Below are 22466 nucleotides of genomic sequence, written 5' to 3'. Positions count from 1 at the left end.
CTTCTCTTTTTCACCGTTAGTAAGGTGTATACTGTGTCCAAAGCTGTCTCCCAATTGGTGGCGTTTTGGTTCTCCTGTTTCCGTGTGGTTCGTGGCATCAACATTCAGGTAAGATTCCTGATGGGAGAAGTCTTCCTCATAGACAGGGCCGTTCCCAATCTCCCTCGTTTGATCTGGCAGCCACACTTTACATGGCGCTCCCCTGTTTTCACTTCGCCGTCCATCACCACCTTGAAAGAAGAGAAAAAGAAGAAGAAACAGGGCATGAAGTAAAAGCTTAACCAATTTGAACAAATTATACAAAATGGAAGGGTTGTAGAGGAGCATGAAAATTTGAAAGGAGTAACTAGTAAAGTATATAAGATAATGTATTGTTGAAGGCTTTCATGGACGGAATCACTGGGTTGTTGTAGGTTTTTTCGGGCTATATGGCCATGTTCTAGAGGCATTTTCTCCTGACGTTTCGCCTGCATATATGGCAAGCATCCTCAGAGGTAGTGAGGTCTGTTGGAAGTAGGACAATGGGTTTATATATCTGTGGGATGGCTGGGGTGGGGCAAGGAGCTCTTCCTTGCTGGAGCTAGGTGTGAATGTTTCAACTGACCACCTTCATTAGCATTTGAAGGCCTGGCTGAGCCTGGGAAAATGTTTTGTTGAGAGGTGTTAAGATGTGCCTGGTTGTTTCCTCTCTGCTGTTTTGCTGTTGTAATTTTAGAGTTTTTTTAATACTGGTAGCCAGATTTTGTTCATCTTCATGGTCTCTTCCTTTCTGTTGAAATTGTCCACATGCTTGTGGATTTCAATGCTAATGAAGGTGGTCAGTTGAAACATTCACACCTAGCTCCAGCAGAGAAAAGCTCCGTAGATCTAAGAAAACTATGTCTTGATTTAAGTCGTTGACGTGCTGGCTGATACCCAAACAGGGGATGAGCTGGAGATGTCTCTGCCTTGGTCCTTTCACTATTGGCTGCTACTTCCCGGTGGATGTCAGGTGGTGCAGTACCGGCTAAGCAGTGTAATTTTTCCAGTGGTGTAGGGCGCAGGCACTCCGTGATAATGCGGCATGTCTCATTAAGAGCCACATCCACTGTTTTAGCGTGGTGAGATGTGTTCCACACCAGGCATGCATACTCAGCAGCAGAGTAGCACAGCGCAAGGGCAGATGTCTTCACTGTATCTGGTTTGATTCCCCAGGTTGGGCCAGTCAACTTTCGTATGATATTGTTTCTAGCACCCACTTTTTGTTTGATGTTCAGGCAGTGCTTCTTGTAGGTCAGAGAACAGTCCAGAGTGACTCCCAGGTATTTGGGTGTGTTGCAATGCTCCAGTGGGATTCCTTCCCACATTAATTTAATTATACCAAGGACTTAAAGCATGTTCTTCCTTTTGATTTTCTAGATATATTGATGTTGGCACACAAGGAAGGATCAGCGATGGAGGTGTGTGGAACAAATGTAATTTAAAAGAGCTTATAGATGTTAACGCTCTTGACATGCCCCCAGCCCATCCACTTCCAGGTCAAGACATACCCACTCCATACGTCTTCTTAGCAGATGACACTTTTGGATTAAAACCATATATCCTCAAGCCGTATGATTTGACTCTGGAAGAACGGATATGCAATTACAGGTAAGCATTCAGTGGGTAATGCAGTTGTATCTTGCAGCATTATACCAGTGAACAAATTGAAATTGAATCCAGACAAGACAGAGGTACTCCTGGTCAGTCGAAAGGCCGAACAGGGCATAGGGTTACAGCCTGTGCTTGATGGGGTTACACTCCCCCTGAAGACGCAGGTTTGCAGCTTGGGAGTGACTCTGGACTCTGCGCCAGCTGCACCCGTACCTTGGGAAGTCTGACTTGGCCACGGTGGTCCACGCTCCGGTTACATCCCGTCTAGACTACTGCAACACTCTCTACGTGGGGTTGCCCTTGAAGACGGCTCGGAAGCTTCAAATGGTCCAGCGCTCAGGAGCCAGGTTGCTAACAGGAGCGGCACTCAGGGAGCATACCACTCCTCTGTTGTGCCAGCTCCACTGGCTGCCAATCTGCTACCGGGCACAATTCAAAGTGCTGACGTTAGCCTATAAAACCCTAAACGGTTCCGGCCCTACTTACCTCTCCGAACGCATCTCCACCTATGAACCGACTAGGACATTAAGATCGTCTGGGGAGGCCCTGCTCTCGATCCTGCCTCCATCACAGGCGCGCCTGGCGGGGACGAGGGACAGGGCCTTCTCGGTGGTGGCCCCTCGGCTGTGGAATGCCCTACCTGTAGACATCAGACAGGTCCCTTCGCTGTTGGCGTTCCGGAGGAAGGTGAAGACCTGGCTCTTCAAACAAGCGTTTGGCTAAACAGTGCAATTGATTATAGGAATACGGTGCAATCGAACATAGGAACATGGAACTAGGATTATGAGAATGGTTCTGATTTGGTGCTGAGGCATTATTATAATGATTGTTTATTGATATTGACTGTTATGTATAATGTGTTTTAATTGCCTATGATACTGTCTTGTGATAATTTGTACTATGTAAACCGCTTTGAGTTGCCTAAGGGCTGAGAAAAGCGGTATAGAAATAAAGTAAATAAATAAATAGTATAAGAAGGAAACCTTTGACCTTGGAAAATTGATATAGTAATAGTTGTATTTAACGTATCTTTTGATTATTTTCTTCTAAAGAATTTCACGTGACCGCCAAGTTGTGGAGACAGCTTTTGGAATTTTTGCTAATAGATAAAGAGTATTTCTAAATCATAGAATCATAGAATCATAGAATCAAAGAGTTGGAAGAGACCTCATGGGCCATCCAGTCCAACCCCATTCTGCCAAGAAGCAGGAATATTGCATTCAAATCACCCCTGACAGATGGCCATCCAGCCTCTGCTTAAAAGCTTCCAAAGAAGGAGCCTCCACCACACTCCGGGGCAGAGAGTTCCACTGCTGAACGGCTCTCACAGTCAGGAAGTTCTTCCTAATGTTCAGATGGAATCTCCTCTCTTGTAGCTTGAAGCCATTGTTCCGCGTCCCAGTCTCCAAGGAAGCAGAAAACAAGCTTGCTCCCTCCTCCCTGTGGCTTCCTCTCACATATTTATACATGGCTATCATATCTCCTCTCAGCCTTCTCTTCTTCAGGCTAAACTTGCCCAGTTCCCTAAGCCGCTCCTCATAGGGCTTGTTCTCCAGACCCTTGATCATTTTAGTCGCCCTCCTCTGGACACATTCCAGCTTGTCAATATCTCTCTTGAATTGTGGTGCCCAGAATTGGACACAGTATTCCAGATGTGGTCTAACCAAAGCAGAATAGAGGGGTAGCATTACTTCCTTAGATCTAGAATCCCATCCTGCTACAGCCAGACAAAGTGCGCACATTAGTACTTGCTGGTTGTGCACTTCACAACTTTTTAAGGAGCCATGAAAGCACAGAATCATGGCCAGTCAATTATGTGGACAGAGAAGATGTGGAAATTGGTACCACTGTGCCTGGTGCCTGGAGGACTGAGATTCCTATACAGCCCGGAACAGATCTGCATCTTCCACAAGGGGCCACCACCTACTCCAATTATTACCGCACAGAGGCAAAAGCGGTGAGGGAGAATTTTAAAGCATTTTTTACATCTGATGTTGGTGCGGTGTACTGGCAACATCGTTTTGTATAGCAGTTATTTTATATTTTTTTTAATGTAACTGTACATATTGATACAAGGAAGACTCCAGCAATACATGGAGCCAGAGTTGCCAGATGTTCAAGCTGGGTTTAGAAAAGGCAGAGAAACGAGAGACCAGATTGCCAATATCCGGATGCTGGATAATGGAGAAAGGCAGGGAGTTTCAGAAAAACATCTATTTCTGCTTCATTGACTACTCTAAAGCCTTTGACTGTGTGGATCATAATAAATTGTGGCAAGTTCTTAGTGGGATGGGCATCCCAAGCCCCCTTGTCTCTCTCCTGAGGAATCTGTACCAGGACCAAGTAGCAACAGTCAGAACTGATCACGGAACAACAGACTGGTTCAAGATTGGGAAAGGCGTACGGCAAGGCTGCATCCTCTCACCCAACCTTTTTAACTTGTATGCAGAACACATCATGCGATGTGCGGGGCTTGAGGAATGCAAGGCTGGGGTGAAAATTGCTGGAAGAAACATTAACAACCTCAGGTATGCAGATGACACCACTCTGATGGCCGAAAGCGAGGAGGAGCTGAGGAGCCTTCTAATCAAGGTGAAAGAAGAAAGCGCAAAAGCCGGGTTGCAGCTAAACATCAAAAAAACCAAGATTATGGCAACAAGAATGACTGAGAACTGGAAAATAGAGGGAGAAACCGTGGAGGCCGTGACAGACTTTGTATTTCTAGGTGCAAAGATGACTGCAGATGCAGACTGTGGCCAGGAAATCAGAAGACGCTTACTTCTTGGGAGAAGAGCAATGTCCAATCTCGATAAAATAGTGAAGAGTAGAGACATCACACTGGCAACAAAGATCCATTGCCTAGTCAAAGCCATGGTCTTCCCTGTAGTCACCTACGGATGTGAGAGCTGGACCTTCGGGAAGGCTGAGCGAAGGAAGATCGATGCTTTTGAGCTGTGGTGTTGGAGGAAAGTTCTGAGAGTGCCTTGGACTGCGAGAAGATCCAACCAGTCCATCCTCCAGGAAATAAAGCCCGGCTGCTCACTGGAGGGAAGGAGACTAGAGACAAAGTTGAAGTCCTTTGGCCACATCATGAGGAGACAGCAAAGCCTAGAGAAGACAATGATGCTGGGGAAAGTGGAAGGCAAAAGGAAGAGGGGCCGACCAAGGGCAAGATGGATGGATGGCATCCTTGAAGTGACTGGACTGACCTTGAAGGAGCTGGGGGTGGTGACGGCCGACAGGGAGCTCTGGCATGGGCTGGTCCATGAGGTCACGAAGAGTCGGAGACGACTGAATGAATGAACAACAACAAACATATTGATAATAAAACAAACCTTTATTTAACATAACATGTTACAGCAGTCTACTTTATTGCCAACAAAATGCTAATTTACTGCTTATTGGTCCTTGACTGTTTGTAATATGTCAACAAGATACCCTGTATTTCATATTTTGCTTCTTCCCGCAAGTCTTCATTAATATTCATTAAGCTGAGAGCGACGTGGTTACCGAAACTTTGTTCTACACATGTTGGGGTGTTGCTTTGCTTGTTTGCCAGGTAGCCCACAGCCTTCTTATATAGCTCGGACCGAAGAGAGGGAGATGACACAAGCGATGTCTTCTGTCGCTTTCTTTTACTCTCCTGTCTGTCGACTGCAACTCCATCGTCCCTCGGATGAGGACTTGACCACTGACTGTTTGTTGACGTTACTGAATTACTTACTGAGTTCATTGTGTCATGGCTACATGACGGTGTATTTGGCTCTGTGCTTTGAATTATGGTGAAAGATACCTCTTGGATCTCACTTGCTTCAGTGCACATCGAGTCCTCTCTTTCTTCTGCAACTATGGGTTGACTACACTTGTCCTGAAATCAATACCAGCACTGCATTAGACACGTTGTGGTGTGCATGGCTAATGCACATGTTAGAATGTGATATTTGTACATCAAATCATCCATAACTGGTCCAAAGAGACAATCAGTGTTCTAGGTAAGCAACTATAGTGTTGCTTACAACCTGGGGATCACAACCAGATACAGTGAAGGCATCTGCCCTTGCGCTATGCTACTCTGCTGCTGAGTAGGCATGCCCAGTGTGGAACACATCTCACCACACTAAAACAGTGGATGTGGCTCTTAATGAGACATGCCGCATTATCACGGGGTGTCTGCGCCCTACACCACTGGAGAAATTACACTGCTTAGCCGGTATTGCACCACCTGACACCTGCCGGGAAGTAGCAGCCAATAGTGAAAGGACCAAGGCAGAGACATCTCCAGCTCATCCCCTGTTTGGGTATCAGCCAGCACGTCAACGACTTAAATCTAGAAATAGTTTTCTAAGATCTACAGACACTTCCTGGAACACCTCAGCAAGCGAGAGTCCAAAAGTGGCAGGCTCAAACCCAGCATCTCAACCAATAGCTGATACCAAATGAGAGACTCCTTCCTGGGCACACAGAAAACTGGGCGACTTGGAAGGCACTGAACAGACTGCACTCTGGCACCATGAGATGCAGAGCCAACCTTCAGAAATGGGACTACACAGTGGAATCCTCGACATGCGAGTGTGGAGAAGAGCAAACCATTGACCACCTGCTGCAATGCAACCTGAGCCCCGTCACATGCACAATGGAGGACCTTCTTGCAGCAACACCGGAAGCACTCCAAGTGGCCAGGTACTGGTCAAAGAACATTTAACCAACTACCAAACTCACAAGTTTTGTACTTTTCTGTTTGTTTGCTTTGTTCTGTTAGAAATGTAATATAATGGACTGGTTCCTCTGACACGACAAATAAATAACTATAGTGTTACCACCATCACACTATACAGTTATGTAGCCTATATGTTCGCACTTACATTTTCAAGGGAGATGCTGAGGTTGATGGTATCCTCACTTTCATCTGCCTGCATGGAGTCCCTAAGGAAATCCATCTCCTTGAAGTACGGGAATCTGATTTTGTGCACGTTATTGGTGCCCACTCCAGACAACTTTGATTTTTGCAGCTTTGACAGTTCCCTCTTGTATGCATCCTTCATATTTTTAAATTTTTTACTAAGAATCCTGTTTGCTGTAAATTATAATGGAAATGTTCAAGTTGTTATTTTCACTTTGATAATTGGGATACGATGGAACAGATTATAGCCTACTACAGTGTTTCTCAACCTGGGGGTCGGGACCCCTGAGGGGATCGCGAAGGGGTGTCAGAGGGGTCATCAAAGACCATCAGAAAACACAGTATTTTCTGTATTGTCGAAGGCTTTCATGGCTGGAATCACTAGGTTCTTGTGGGTTTTTTCGGGCTATAGAGCCATGTTCTAGAGGCATTTCTTCTGACGTTTCGCCTGCATCTATGGCAAGCCTCCTCAGAGGTAGTGAGGTGATCACCTCACTACCTCTGAGGATGCTTGCCATAGATGCAGGCGAAACGTCAGGAGAAATGCCTCTAGAACATGGCTCTATAGCCCGAAAAAACCCACAAGAACACAGTATTTTCTGTTGGTCATGGGGGTTCTGTCTGGGAAGTTTGATCCAATTCTATCATTGGTGGGGTTCAGAACACTCCTTGATTGTAGGTGAACTATAAATCCCAGTATCTACAAGTCCCAAATGTCAAAGTCTATTTTCCCCAAACCCCGTCAGTGTTCACATTTGGGCATATTGAGTATTTGTGCCAAGTTTGGTCCAGATCCATCATTGTTTGAGCCCACAGTGCTCTCTGGATGTAGGTGAACTACAACTCCCAAACTCAAGCTCAATGCCCACCAAACCCTTCCAGTATTTTCTGCTGATCATGGGAGTTCTCTGTGCCAACTTTAGTTCAATTCCATTGTTGGTGGAGTTCAGAATGTGCTTTGTTTACATCAATGTTTCTCAACCTGGGGGTCAGGACCCCTAGAGGGGTCGCGAGGGGGTGTCAGAGGGGTCACCAAATACACCAGAAAACACAGTATTTTCTGTTGGTCATGGAGGTTCTGTGTGGGAAATTTGGCCCAATTCAATCGTTGGTAGGATTCAGAATGTTCTTTGATTGTAGGTGAACTATAAATCCCAACAACTACAACTCCCAAATGACAAGGTCTATTTTCCCCAAACTCCACCAGTGTTTGCATTTGGGCATATTGAGAATTTGTGCCAAGTTTGGTCCAGATCCATCATTGTTTGAGTCCAGAGCTCTCTCTGGATGTAGGTGAACTACAACTCCCAAAACTCAAGGTCAATGCCCACCCAACCCTGTGTGCCAAGTTTGATTCAATTCCATTGTTGGTGGAGTTCAGAATGCGCTTTGATTTTAGGTGAACTATAAATCCTACAGGACAAAATCAATATGCTCCCCCAATCCCACCAGTATTCAAATTTAGGTGTATTGGGTATTTGTGCCAAATTTGGTCCAGTGTATGAAAATACATCCGGCATATCAGATATTTACATTACTATTCAAAATGGCAGCAAAATGACAGTTATGAAGTAGCAACGAAACTAATTTTGTGGTTGGGGGTCACCATAACATGAGGAAGCGTATTGAGGGGTCGTGGCATTAGGAAGGTTGAGAACCACTGGTTAACTATAAATCCCAGCAACTACAACTCCCAAATGACGAAATCAATTCCCCCCCCCCCCCAACTCCACCAGTATCAACAAAGGATTGCTCCAGGCACTGCCAGGCAATCAAATGCTAATCAAGGTGGTCAGTTGAAACATTCACACCTGGCTTCAGAAGACAAGCGTCCTTTGTCCCACCCTGGTCATTCCACAGATATATCAACCCATTTTCCTAGTTCCAACAGACCTCACTACCTCTGAGGATGCTTGCCATAGATGCAGGCGAAACGTCAGGAGAAAAAATGCCTTTACAACATGGCCATATAGCCCGGAAAACCTACAACAACCCAATCTCACCAGTATTCAAATTTGGGCATACCAGGTATTTGTGCCAAATTTGCTCCAGTGAATGAAAATACATACTGCAGATCATTATTTACATGGCGAATCATAATGTTCGGGTTATGGTTGGGGGTCACCATAACATGAGGAACTGTATTAAGGGGTCGCGGCATTAGGAAGGTTGAGAAACACTGGCCTACTACATCATACATATCCATAGTCTACTTACAAGTGATGTTGACACCATGTTCAGAAGCTAAAAGGTCTCTTAACACTGTCAATGTGGAATCCCTCCTGTTCTTTTTGTAATAGTCCACATGACTTGGATTCCACAGATGTGGATTGGCTGTAGAACAAAGATTGTATTATCTCTCACTGAATATATTATTAATCGAAAACACATCTTAACACCTCTCAACAGAAGATTCCCCCAGGCTCAGCCAGACCTTCAAATGCTAATGAAGGTGGTCAGTTGAAACATTCACACCTAGCTCCAGCAGAGAAGAGCTCTTTGCCCCACCCCAATCATTCCACAGATATATAAACCCATTTTCCTACTTCCAACAGACCTCACTACCTCTGAGGATGCTTGCCATAGATGCAGGCAAAACGTCAGGAGAAATGCCTCTAGAACATGGCCCTATAGCCTGAAAAAAACCCACAAGAACCTAATAGAAAACTTATTTCCATCTAATTTTGTGAAAAATCTAATATTTTTAAATGATTTATCTCTGGATAGAACAACTTCACAAAACACTTTGTTCCCACATTGTTACCTCTGCGCAATGATAGTCTTTTGATCTATTGCTTTTTATAAGTATGATTTTTCATCATTTTTATTGCTAGATCTGAATAACCTATAATATTGTATTGTCGAAGGCTTTCATGGCTGGAATCACTGGGTTGTTGTAGGTTTTTCTGGGCTATGTGGCCATGTTCTGGAGGCAATTTTTCTCCTGACGTTTCGCCTGCATCTATGGCAAGCATCCTCAGAGGTAGTAAGGTCTGTTGGAAGTAGGAAAAATGGGTTTATATATCTGTGGAATGACCAGGGTGGGACAAAGGACTTTTGTTTGCTGGGGCTAGCTGTGAAAGTTTCAGCTGATCACCTTGATTTGAATTCAATGGCTTGGAAGTGCCTGGGAGGAATCTTTTGTTGAGAGTGATTTTATGTGCCAGTTTGTTTCCCCTCTGTTGTTTTGCAGTTGTAATTTTTGAGTTTTTTAATACTGGTAGCCAGATATTGTTCATTTTCATGGTCTCTTCCTTTCTGTTGAAATTGTCCACATGCTTGTGGATTTCAATGGCTTCTCTGTGTAGTCTGACATGGTGGTTGTTGGTGTGGTCCAGCATTTCTGTGTTCTCAAATAATATGCTGTGTCTAGGTTGGTTCATCAGGTGCTCTACTATGGCTGACTTCTCTGGTTGAAGTAGTCTGCAGTGCCTTTCATGTTCCTTGATTCATGTCTGGGCAATGCTGCGTTTGGTGGTCCCTATGTAGACTTGTCCACAGCTGCATGGTATACGGGAGACTCCTGCAGAGGTGAGAGGATCCCTCTTGTCCTTTGCTGAACGGAGCATTTGTTGGATTTTCTTGGTGGGTCTGTAAGTGGTTTGTATGTTGTGTTTCCTCATCAGCTTCCCTATGCGGTCAGTGGTTCCCTTGATGTCTGGCAGGAACACTTTTCCTCTGGGTGGATCTTTGTGGCTTGTTCTCGATCACCTTGCAGCTCTTCTGATGTCTGAGGTGGAGTCTCCATTGGCCTGGAGAGCCCAGTTGAGGGGGTTCAGTTCATCTTGGAGGAGGTGGGGTTCGCAGATTCTTTTTGCACGGTCTGCCAAGGCTTTAATGGTGCTTCCAACAGACCTCACTACCTCTGAGGATGCTTGCCATAGATGCAGGCGAAACGTCAGGAGAAAAATTGCCTCCAGAACATGGCCATATAGCCCGGAAAAACCTACAACAACCCAACCTATAATATTAATTGGTCTGTTTTCGTTCCGAAACAGCATGGGAAGAATGTGCCAAAACATGGTTTTCAGCTTGGAGGGGTTACCAGCCGAAAACTATTTATATACAACGTTTATACTATTTTATTTTTAATACGAAATCTATAAATCATGTAATTTACTTACATCGATAAAATTCTATAATTTCTTTTTCAACTTTTTCGTCGTTTAACAGGATGGGAAGCGTTTTCTTTGAAGGCACACTTTGGTCATCGGCTGTTCTGTCTCTGCGTGGCCACGCTGGAAAAAATAAATAAAGATTTTGCTTCACCTAAGGAGGCTGGTTGTTTGCATCTGCTCTGTGGGACCGAGATATTTTGGGGTTCCCTTTCAAAATCAATGAGCAAAATATTTTAAGTGAGAGGATGAGAAAGACAGAGAAGTCAGAATCTTGCTCTTGAGGAGAGAACAAGGCCTCATGCAATAATAATAATAATAATAATAATAATACTTTATTTATACCCCGCCACCATCTCCCCAAGAGACTTGGAGCAGCTTACGTGAGGTCAAGCCCAACAACACATCAATAAAACAAGAAAGCAATAAACAAAACAATACAATGCAATACAAATTAATATAAATCACATATAAAAAATAACACACAAGGATTTAAAAACCTATGCAAGGTGTTCTGTCCTCCAAGCTCATTCTTGAAGGTGTTCTAATCTCGCCAGGAACAAGAATTGGATTTATACAGGTGAACAGTTAATAATAACGGTTAATCTGACTGTAGCTCAGATCACGAACTTCTTATTGCTCAATTTAGAATAAAACTAAAGAGATCAGGAAAAATACGCAGACCAGTTAGATATGATCTCACTAACATTCCTAGCGAATATACAGTGGAAGTGAAGAACAGATTTGAAGGACTAGATTTAGTAAACAGAGTCCCAGAAGAACTATGGACAGAAGTCCGCGACATTGTTCAGGAGGCGGCAACAAAGTACGTCCCAAAGAAAAAGAAAACCAAGAAGGCAAAATGGAAATAGCCCAAGAAAGGAGGAAAGCAAAAGGAAACAGGGATAAGGGGAGATATGCCCAGTTAAATGCGCAATTCCAGAGGTTAGCCAGAAGAGATAAGGAACTATTTTTAAATAAGCAATGCATGGAAGTGGAAGAAGACAACAGAATAGGAAGGACACGAGACCTCTTCCAGAAAATTAGAAACATTGGAGGTAAATTTCAGGCAAAAATTGGTATGATAAGAAACAAAGATGGCAGGGACCTAACAGAAGCTGAAGAGATCAAGAGAAGGTGGCGAGACTATACAGAAGATCTGTATAGGAAGGATAATAATATTGAGGATAGTTTTGACGGTGTGGTGAATGAATTAGAACCAGACATCCTGAGGAGTGAGGTTGAATGGGCCTTAAAAAGCATTGCTAACAACAAGGCAGCAGGAGACGACGGGATCCCAGCTGAACTGTTTAAAATCTTAAAAGATGATGCTGTCAAGGTGATGCATGCCATTTGCCAGCAAATATGGAAAACACAAGAATGGCCATCAGACTGGAAAAAATCAACTTATATCCCCATACCAAAAAAGGGAAATGCGAAAGACTGCTCCAACTTCCGTACAGTGGCCCTTATTTCTCATGCCAGTAAGGGTAATGCTCAAGATCCTGCAAGGAAGACTCCAGCAATACATGGAGCGAGAGTTACCAGATGTTCAAGCTGGGTTCAGAAAAGGCAGAGGAACGAGAGACCAGATTGCCAATATCCGCTGGATAATGGAGAAAGGCAGGGAGTTTCAGAAAAACATCTACTTCTGCTTCATTGACTATTCTAAAGCCTTTGACTGTGTGGATCATAATAAATTGTGGCAAGTTCTTAGTGGGATGGGCATCCCAAGCCCCCTTCCCTCTCTCCTGAGGAATCTGTACAAGGACCAAGTAGCAACAGTCAGAACTGACCACGGAACAACAGACTGGTTCAAGATTGGGAAAGGCGTACGGCAAGGCTGCATACTCTCACCCAACCTTTTTAACTTGTATGCAGAACACATCATGCGAGGATGTGCGGGGCTGGATGAATGCAAAGCTGGGGTGAAAATTGATGGAAGAAACATTCACAACCTCAGATATGCAGATGACACCACTCTGATGGCCGAAAGCGAGGAGGAGCTGAGGAGCCTTCTAATCAAGGTGAAAGAGGAAAGTGCAAAAGCTGGGTTGCAGCTAAACATCAAAAAAACCAAGATTGTGGCAACAAGAATGATTGACAACTGGGAAATAGAGGGAGAAAATGTGGAGGCCGTGACAGGGTTTGTATTTTTAGGCGCAAAGATGACTGCAGATGCAGACTGTGGCCAGGAAATCAGGAGACGCTTCCTTCTTGGGAGGAGAGCAATGTCCAATCTCGATAAAATAGTCAAGAGTAGAGACATCAGACTGGCAACAAAGATCCATTGCCTAGTCAAAGCCATGGTCTTCCCTGGAGTCACCTACGGATGTGAGAGCTGGACCTTAGGGAAGGCTGAGCGAAGGAAGATCGATGCTTTTGAGCTGTGGTGTTGGAGGAAAGTTCTGAGAGTGCCTTGGACTGCGAGAAGATCCAACCAGTCCATCCTCCAGGAAATAAAGCCCGACTGCTCACTGGAAGGAAGGAGACTAGAGACAAAGTTGAAGTCCTTTGGCCACATCATGAGGAGACAGCAAAGCCTAGAGAAGGGAATGATGCTGGGGAAAGTGGAAGGCAAAAGGAAGAGGGGCCGACCAAGGGCAAGATGGATGGATGGCATCCTTGAAGTGACTGGACTGACCTTGAAGGAGCTGGGGGTGGTGACGGCCGATAGGGAGCTCTGGCGTGGGCTGGTCCATGAGGTCACGAAGAGTCGGAGACGACTGAACGAATGAACAACAAAAAGGAGGCTGGCTATTTGCATCTGCTCTGTGGGACCAAGAAATTTTGGGGTTCCCTTTCAAAATCAGTCAATGAGCAAAACATTTTAAGTGAGAGGATGAGAAAGACAGAGAAGTCAGAATCTTGCTCTTGAGGAGAGAACAAGGCCTCATGCAATAATAATAATAATAATAATAATAATAATAATACTTTATTTATACCCCGCCACCATCTCCCCAAGGGACTCGGAGTGGCTTACATGAACAATAAACAAAACAATACAATGCAATGCAAATTAATATAAATAACATATAAACAATAACACACAAGGATTTAAAAACCTATGCAAGGTGTTCTGTCCTCCAAGCTCATTCTTGAAAGTGCTCTAATCTCGCCAGGAACAAGAGTTGGATTTATACAGGTGAACAGTTAACAAGGAATTTATCTATCTATCTATCTATCTATCTATCTATCTATCTATCTAGTCAGAGATTGACAATACCCAGCGGAAGGAATGCTAGATCAAGCAGACACTGAGTTGCAAAATAAGGACTTTGCAGGCTTTGAGTTACAAAAGAAACTAAGTTTACTAAGTGCATACAACAGACACGTCTTTCTACAGCGAGCTACAATTCAGGAAGAACAACAAAGAAGTAGTCTAAACCGAAAGCCTCTTCACATCTGCTTATCTTCTCTTGCTGAGACTGGCAACTCCCTTCTGTTCTCAGCAAGAACAAATCTTACTTTTTCAAGTTCACTTAATCACAACCTCAAAGTATAAACATTTCTGCATGGCATTTTCAATTCACAGTAGTATCCATCTTGGCAATACATAGAAGCACATTGAGAAACACATACATAACTAAATTAATCCTGACATATCTATCTATCTATATATCTATCTATCTATCTATCTATCTATCTATCTATCTATAAACACAAGGAGCCCCCGGTGGCGCAGTGGGTTAAACCGCTGAGCTGCTGAACTTTCTGGTCGAAAGCTCACAGGTTCGAATCCAGCGGCATGAGCTCCCACTGTTAGCCCCAGCTTCTGCCAACCTAGCAGTTTGAAAACATGCAAATGTGAGTAGATCAATAGGTACCGTTCCGGCGGGAAGGTAACGGCACTCCATGCAGTCATGCTAGCCACATGAACTTGGAGGTGTCTATGGACAATGCCGGCTCTTCGGCTTAGAAATGGAGATGAGCACCAACCCCCAGTCGGATACGATTGGACTTTACGAGTTTCTCCCGCACAAACAATCTGCTCCACCCCCATCCCTATCTTATCCTGATTTTAGTATTTTTAGTATCTTAGTTTTTATCTTGCACATGCAGCCCGCTCATTGTGATGTTATGTTATTTTACTGTGTATGATTTTGCTTTATTGTCTTTGTACTCATATGTTGTATGTATTTTACTGTGCTGTTATTGTGTTTTGGTTTTACTTTATTGTAATATGCTGTTGGGCTTGGCCTCATGTAAGCCGCCCCGAGTCCCCATTGGGGAGATGGTGGCGGGGTATTATATAAAGTTGTTCATTATTATTATTATTATTATTATTATTATGAATGTCAGGGGAAAACATTTACCTTTACCTTATCTATACATATAATGAAAATGTGTATGTGTGTATATGGCTGGGTGTCCCCTTACACCAGTGTTTCTCAGCCTTCCTAATACTGCGACCGCTTTATACAGTCCCTCATGTTCCATGACCCTGAACTACACAGCAAGACTGTAGAACCAATAGCAATCCCTAACGGATGTTTACCAACCAAAGGGCTAAAGATTCTTACCAAGAGAAGCCACCATCTTATAATTTTCCTCCATGACCTCCCAGTGCAGGGCTTGTTGATCCGGATCCAAGAGAACCCACTCCTCCTCACTAAAATGGACGGACACATCCTCAAACGACACCTGAAAGAAGAGCATTTGGACACAAAAATAAAGACGATAGTATCATACTGCGGAAGGAATGTCCAGACTAAACCAACAGCCCTCCCACTGCTATTTATGTACAACAACATCATCTGTTATAGAACTTCAATATGCCGATGACTGTGTGCATTCAGAAGAAGACCTACAAGCCACTCACCTTTACAGAAGCAAACGAGTAGCTCAGCCTCTTACTGAACATCGAGAAAACCAAAGTGCTCTTCCAGCAGTCACCAGCCAATCCCTCTCCAATGCCAGAAATACAGCTCAATGGTGTTACATTAGAAAATGTGGACCATTTCCGCTATTTTGGCAGCTACCTCTCCACCAAAGTCAACACTGACACTGAAATACAGGACCAGGACATCCGTAGGGATACCAAGGTGCTTGTCTACAAAGCTATTGTCCTCCCAACCCTGCAATACGCCTGCGAGACATGGACTGTCTACAGACGTCACATGCAACTCCTGGAACGATTCCATCAGTGCTGCCTCCGAAAAAGCCTGCAAATCTCTTGGGGAAAAAAGCGGACAAATGTCAGTGTGCTGGAAGAAGCAAAGACCACCAGCATTGAAGCAATGGTCCTCCGCCATCAACTCCGCTGGACCGGTCACGTTGTCTGGATGGCTGACCACCGTCTCCCAAAGCAGTTGCTCTCAACTCAAGAACGGAAAATGGAATGTCGGTGGGCAGGAAAAGAGATTGAAAGATGGGCTCAAAGCCAACCTTAAAAGCTCTGGCAAAGACACTGAGAACTGGGAAGCCCTGGCCCTTGAGCGCTCCAGCTGGAGGTCAGCTGTGACCAGCAGTGCTGTAGAATTTGAAGATGCACAAATGGAGGGCGAAAGAAAGAAACATGCCAAGAGGAAGGCGCGTCAAGCCAACCCTGACGCAGTCTTGCCTTCCGCCTGGAAAAAAAATGCCCTCACTGCGGGAGAAGAGGCAGGTCAAGAATACGGCTCCACAGCCACCTACAGACCCACCGCCACATCTGGAAGAAGTAAATATTTATATATGTACAGGGGCCAAGCTTTAGCACAGCAGGTTAACCACCAGCTGCAGTAAATCTTGCCAACCGAAAGATTGACAGGATCAGGGTGAACTCCTGGCCTTTAGTCCAGCTTCTGCCTATCTAGCAGTTTGAAAATAGTTTTCTAAGGTCTACAAGAAGCACTGCCTGAATATCAAGCAAAAAGTGCGTGCTAGAAATAATATCATACGAAAGCTGACTGGCACACCCTGGGGATCACAACCAGACACAGTGAAGACATCTGCCCTTGCGCTATGCTACTCTGCTGCTGAGTATGCATGCCCAGAGTGGAACACATCTCACCACGCTAAAACAGTGGATGTAGCTCTTAATGAGACATTATCACAGAGTGTCTGCGCCCTACACCACTGGAGAAATTACACTGTCTGGCCGGTATTGCACCAGCTGACATCCGCCGGGAAGTAGCAGCCAACAGTTAAAGGACCAAGGCAGTGACATCTCCAGCCCATCTCTTGTTTGGGTATCAGCCAGCACGTCAATGACATAAATCAAGAAATAGTTTTCTAAGATCTACAGAGACACTCGCTGGAACACCTCAGCAAGCGAGAGTCCAAAAGTGGCAGGCTCAAACCCAGAGCCTCAATCAAAGGCTGATACCAAATGAGAGACTCCCCCCTGGGCACACAGAAGACTGGGCGACTTGGAAGGCGCTCGGGCACCACGAGATGCAGCCAACCTTAAGAAATGGGGCTACAAATTGGAATCCACAATATGCGAGTGTGGAGAAGAGCAAACCACAGACCACCTGCTTCAATGCAACCTGAGCCCTGCCACATGCACAATGGAGGACCTCCTTGCAGCAACACCAGAGGCACTCCAAGTGGCCAGATACTGGTCAAAGGACATTTAATCAACTACCAAGCTTGCAAATTCTGTCTTTTGTCTGTCTGTTTGTTTGTTTTTGTTAAAAATGTAATACAAATGTCTGGTTGCTGATGACACGATAAATAAATAGTCCAGCTTCTGTCTACCTAGCAGTTTGAAAACAAACACGAGTAGATAAATAGGTACCGTTTAAAGTGGGGAGGTATTTAAGGCACCCATAAGGAAATGCCAGAAAAAATGCTGGTGATTCAATCAAGGAGGAAGTTTACAAACAAAGCTCTTCGGCAGGGAAGATGGAGTGACAGCACCCCCCTGGCCAGAACTGAGCACAGTCTCCAAGATGCCGAAGATAGGAAAGTCTATATATACCTCTGTCTATGTACAGTTATCTGCCTTGTCAGTGTATAATGGCATTGAATGTTTGCTGGATATGTGTTTTGTGATCCACTCTGAGTCCCCTTCGGGGTGAGAAGGGCACAATATAAATACTGTACATCTAGCTATACAAAAATAGTCTGTGTGTAATGAGTACCCTAAAAACAAAAGAAGCAATGAATGAAATCATACCAAATTTGGCAACAAAACATCTCACGACACAAGGAGTGACCATCACTCAAAAATTATGATTTTGTCATTTGGGAGTTGTAGTTACTGGGATTTATAGTTCACCTACAATCAAAGAGCATTCTGGACTCCACCAATGATGGAATTGAACCAAACTTGGCACACAGAACTCCCCTGACCAACAAAAAATACTGGAAAGGTTTGGTGGGCATTGGCCTTGAGTTTGGGAGTTGTAGTTCACCTACATTTAGAGAGAACTGTGGACTCAAACAATGATGGATCTGGACCAAGCATGGCACGAATACTCCATATGCCCAAATATAAACATAGATGGAGTTTGGGGGAAATAGACCTTGACATTTGGGAGTTGTAGTCACTGGGATTCGCAGTTCACCTACAATCAAAGAGCATTCTGAACCTCACAAACGACAGAATTGGGGCAAACTTCCCACACAGAACCCTCATTACCAACAGAAACTACTGTGTTTTCTGGTGGTCTTTGGCAAACCTTCTGACACCTCCTCGCAACCAGAGGTCCCAAACCCCAGGTTGAGAAATACTGCCTGAAAGCCATCCAGTCCAACTCCCTTCACAAGGGCAAGAAAACCTAATCAAAGCCCTCTTGACAAAGGGCTATCCAGCCATTCACACACACACACACACACACACACACACACATATATGTATATGACAGATGCAGTATCAAAGATTTGAAAGGGACCCCTAAAGAAGGACAATGATATGTTGTATGTTCCAGAATAGGAAAACCAGACATCAACACTGGCAAACAAACAGCAAGAAATACTGTTTACCCACAAGCAGAAAGACATTACATATATTAGAAACCGACACTTTCTCATTACTTTATTTTCCAGATCAACAGACTGGGCCACAGCAATGCATGGCAGGGGACAGCTAGTAAATAATAAATCAACTATTCTTTGTTTGATTGTTTTCTTTGTATGCTGCCTTTCTCCCAGAGCACAGCCCAAAGTGGCTAAGCAGGATCCCAAAGTATAATTAAATTGATCCAATGAAGGTTTGAAAATGGGGTCCAATCCAAAATAGAGAGAGCCCTAATGGAAGATGCAAGCCCTTCAAAAACACCATGCCGAGACTTGTTATAAGGAAATTTGGACCAGAGAAGAAAACAAACAAAGCAATCTTGTTATGTATCTCTCCCTAAGAACCATCTAGGTACTTAACATCATCTGGGAAGGCCCTGCTCTCGATCCCAGATTCTTCGCAGGCGCGATTGGCAGAGACGAGAGACAGGGCCTTCTGAGTGGTGGCCCCCCAGCTGTGGAATTCCCTCCCTAGGGATATTAGATCAGCCTCCTCCCTCCTGAACATTCGTAGGAAAGTAAAGACATGGCTTTTTGAACATAGAATCATAGAATCAAAGAGTTGGAAGAGACCTCATGGGCCATCCAGTCCAACCCCCTGCCAAGAAGCAGGAATATTGCATTCAAATCACCCCTGAAAGATGGCCATCCAGCCTCTGCTTAAAAGCTTCCAAGGAAGGAGCCTCCACCACACTCCGGGGCAGAGAGTTCCACTGCTGAACGGCTCTCACAGTCAGGAAGTTCTTCCTAATGACAAGCCTTTGGAAACGCAGTACAATAGACAGACATGGAACTAAATGATACTGATTTTGGAACGGCTCAGACAAGGTTTTTGGACAACGAGATTATCAGTGAAAGCACTGCTTTTTATATGTTTTCAAACTTCTTTGTATGGTTTTTATAATGTTTAACTTTATTTTAAATGTTTTGAGTGTACATTGTTAATAGCATTGAATGGCTGCCTGGTTGTAAGCCGCCTTAAGTCACCTTCGGGTTCGAGAAAGAACCCGAAGGTGACTTAGAAATATTGTAAATAATATTTAGAAATATTGTAAATAAATCTCTCTATATCAAAGTGCTCTGTGCATAATGAGTTCCCTAAAAACAAATGAACCAATGAACGAAATCACACCAAATTTGGCAACAAAACGTCTCACAACACAAGGAGTGGCCATCACTCCAAAAATTATGATTTTGTCATTTGGGAGTTGTAGTCGCTGGGATGTATAGTTCACTTATAATCAAAGAGCATTCTGGACTCCACCAATGATGGAATTGAACCAAACTTGGCACACAGAACTCCCACGACCAACAAAAAATACTGGAAGGATTTGGTGGGCATTGGCCTTTAGTTTGGGAGTTGTAGTTCACCTACATCCAGACAGCACTGTGGACTCAAACCATGATTGATCTGGACCAAACTTGGCACAAGCTCTCAATACGCCCAAATATGAATGCTGGTGGAGTTTGGAGGAAATAGACTTTGACATAAATCTTTCAAGTCCCAAGAAGTGCTCCACAGATATGTCCACTTCATTTCTACTTCCATCTTTTTACCTGAAACCGTTGCGCTGAAGCCATTTCTCCTGCATTAGAAAGAGATGAGCTGCTCCGTCTTCCTGGTATCCTCGGTTCACCTCCTGTCAAATGCCAATTAAACAATGTAGAGAAGCTTAATGATCTTGCTTTTCTTTATTAATCTATACATATATTATTTTTTCAACTATAGATAGATAGATTTGTTTATTGACTAGTCCACTGACCATATCAATAATAAAAGACCGATAAAGACCAAACTTGGCACACAGAGCCCCCATGACCCACTCTCCATCCTGGTGCAGTTTGGAGGAGGAGAGGCCATGGATGATGGGACTTATAGTACAGTACTTTCAGAGACCACTGCGACTCTCATCCAATGACTGATCAAGACCAAACTTGGCACACAGAACTCCCATGACCCGCTCTCCATCCTGGTGCAGTTTGGAGGAGGAAGACCATGGATGATGGGACTTACAGTACAGTACTTTCTGAGACCACTGCGACCCTCATCCAATGACTGATCAAGACCAAACTTGGCACACAGAGCCCCCATGACCCACTCTACATCCTGGTGCTGTTTGGAGGAGGACAGACTATTGATGATGGGACTTACAGTACAGTACTTTCTGAGACCACTGCGACCCTCATCCAATGACTGATCAAGACCAAACTTGGCACACAGAGCCCCCATGACCCACTCTCCATCCTGGTGCAGTTTGGAGGAGGAGAGACCATGGATGATGGGACTTACAGTACAGTACTTTCTGAGACCACTGCGACCCTCATCCAATGACTGATCAAGACCAAACTTGGCACACAGAGCCCCCATGACCCACTCTCCATCCTGGTGCAGTTTGGAGGAGGACAGACCATGGGTGATGGGACTTACAGTACAGTACTTTCTGAGACCACTGCGACCCTCATCCAATGACTGATCAAGACCAAACTTGGCACACAGTGCCCCCATGACCCACTCTCCATCCTGGTGCAGTTTGGAGGAGGACAGACCATGGGTGATGGGACTTACAGTACAGTACTTTCTGAGACCACTGCGACCCTCATCCAATGACTGATCAAGACCAAACTTGGCACACAGAGCCCCCATGACCCACTCTCCATCCTGGTGCAGTTTGGAGGAGGACAGACTATGGATGATGGGACTTATAGTACAGTACTTTCAGAGACCACTGCGACCCTCATCCAATGACTGATCAAGACCAAAGGTGACACACAGAGCCCCCATGACCCACTCTCCATCTTGGTGCAGTTTGGAGGAGAAGAGACCACTTGTTTCAAACAGAGAAGGGTTTTTTCTCCCACCCTGGACAGGTATATACACCCCACTTGCCTCACTTTCCACAGACCTCTGAACACATCTCTGAAGATTGCAACAACCCAGTGATTCCAGCCATAAAATCCTTTGACAGCATCAAGGACCAGCTGATACCTCCCAAACAAAGGACGGCCCAGGCAGCAACAGCCAGGCTTTGAAGCTGCAAGGCTACTCAATTGCTAACCAAGCTGGCTAACTGCAACATTCACACTTGCTTCAAACAGACAAAGGTTCTATCTCACACTTTGGACATTATTCCACAGGTACATACACACCCCACTTGCCTCACTTCCAGCAGACCTCTGAACACACCTCTGAAGATTGCAGCCAGATGCAGGCGAAACGTCAGGAGAGAATGCTACTGGGACATGGCCATACAGCCCGAAAAACTCACAGCAACCCAATGCTTTGATTATATCTCCCTGCCTGGCAGAAAGAAAAGGTTTGGACTGAATCTTTCCCAAGGCCGCCTAGGCTTTGTTGTTGTTCCTGCTCCTCTTCCAGGTTGCTTCTGCTGTGGTGGGCGGGGCTTATAAAGACACGCCCCCTTCCCAGCCCTTCCCTCCCTCCCTCTTCCCCCTCCCACCCTGGAAATTTAACCCTTTAGGTTCTCCCTGCTCTTTTAGGAAGTCTCTCAATTACACTGGCTCTCCTCCCCAAATAATTAACAGAATCCACATATTCACGTGTGAACGGAGTCCTTGAGATTCCAGGCACAGACCCTCCTCTGTTTTCCTGGGTTGCTGTGAATTTTTTGTGCTGAATGGAAATGCTCCAGTAGCATTCTTTCCTGACGTTTCACCTGCATCTTGTGTACAGATGATTCTTGTGCAGTTTCCTCTATAGCCAGTCATGTGTCCACAGATTTTCTTTCCTTAATTAGAAACTTACCCATTTTATTAATAACTAGCTGTACCCGCCATGCATTGCTGTGGCCAACCTTTCCTCCCTCTTTCTCTCCTTCTTTCTTTCTATTCTTCCTTCCTTCCTTCCTTCCTTC

The 22466-nt window shown here is 44.6% G+C and overlaps 2 protein-coding genes across 3 annotated transcripts in view; both read right to left on the bottom strand.

Moving 5' to 3' along the window:
- The window catches only part of LOC132765319 (uncharacterized), a 66188-nt gene that overhangs the window by 1541 nt on the left and 42181 nt on the right, over positions 1 to 22466 (bottom strand). The window lies entirely within an intron of this gene.
- Positions 12 to 21989, bottom strand: LOC137096311 (zinc finger protein 1 homolog). 2 transcript variants are annotated; one of them, XM_067465451.1, is made up of 7 exons: positions 21751 to 21989; positions 20152 to 20234; positions 15171 to 15291; positions 10657 to 10770; positions 8750 to 8866; positions 6495 to 6706; positions 12 to 230 (listed from the first exon to the last, which is right to left on the bottom strand). In XM_067465451.1, exons 2-7 carry the CDS (start codon positions 20173 to 20175, stop codon positions 105 to 107), a joined length of 714 nt encoding a protein of 237 aa, XP_067321552.1. In that variant the 5' UTR covers positions 20176 to 20234; positions 21751 to 21989; the 3' UTR covers positions 12 to 104. The 2 variants fall into 2 exon arrangements, with proteins under 2 accessions (XP_067321552.1, XP_067321551.1); XM_067465450.1 differs by lacking the exon at positions 12 to 230 and adding an exon at positions 4949 to 5500.

This window comes from Anolis sagrei, chromosome 2 (assembly GCF_037176765.1).
Source record: "Anolis sagrei isolate rAnoSag1 chromosome 2, rAnoSag1.mat, whole genome shotgun sequence".
NCBI classification, from domain to species: domain Eukaryota; kingdom Metazoa; phylum Chordata; class Lepidosauria; order Squamata; family Dactyloidae; genus Anolis; species Anolis sagrei.
Note: the sequence above shows the minus strand (reverse complement) of the source record. Positions and strands in the feature narration are given on the sequence as shown.

Excerpts from the sequence above, each read along its gene's own strand:
- LOC137096311 (XM_067465450.1), bottom strand. The coding sequence starts at position 20,175 with ATGGCTTCAGCGCAACGGTTTCAG. Across the intron at positions 15,292-20,151 it reads CTTCAGCGCAACGGTTTCAG|GTGTCGTTTGAGGATGTGTC; the intron begins GTAAAAAGATGG and ends CTCTTCTTTCAG. Across the intron at positions 10,771-15,170 it reads TAAGATGGTGGCTTCTCTTG|CGTGGCCACGCAGAGACAGA; the intron begins GTAAGAATCTTT and ends TATTTTTTCCAG.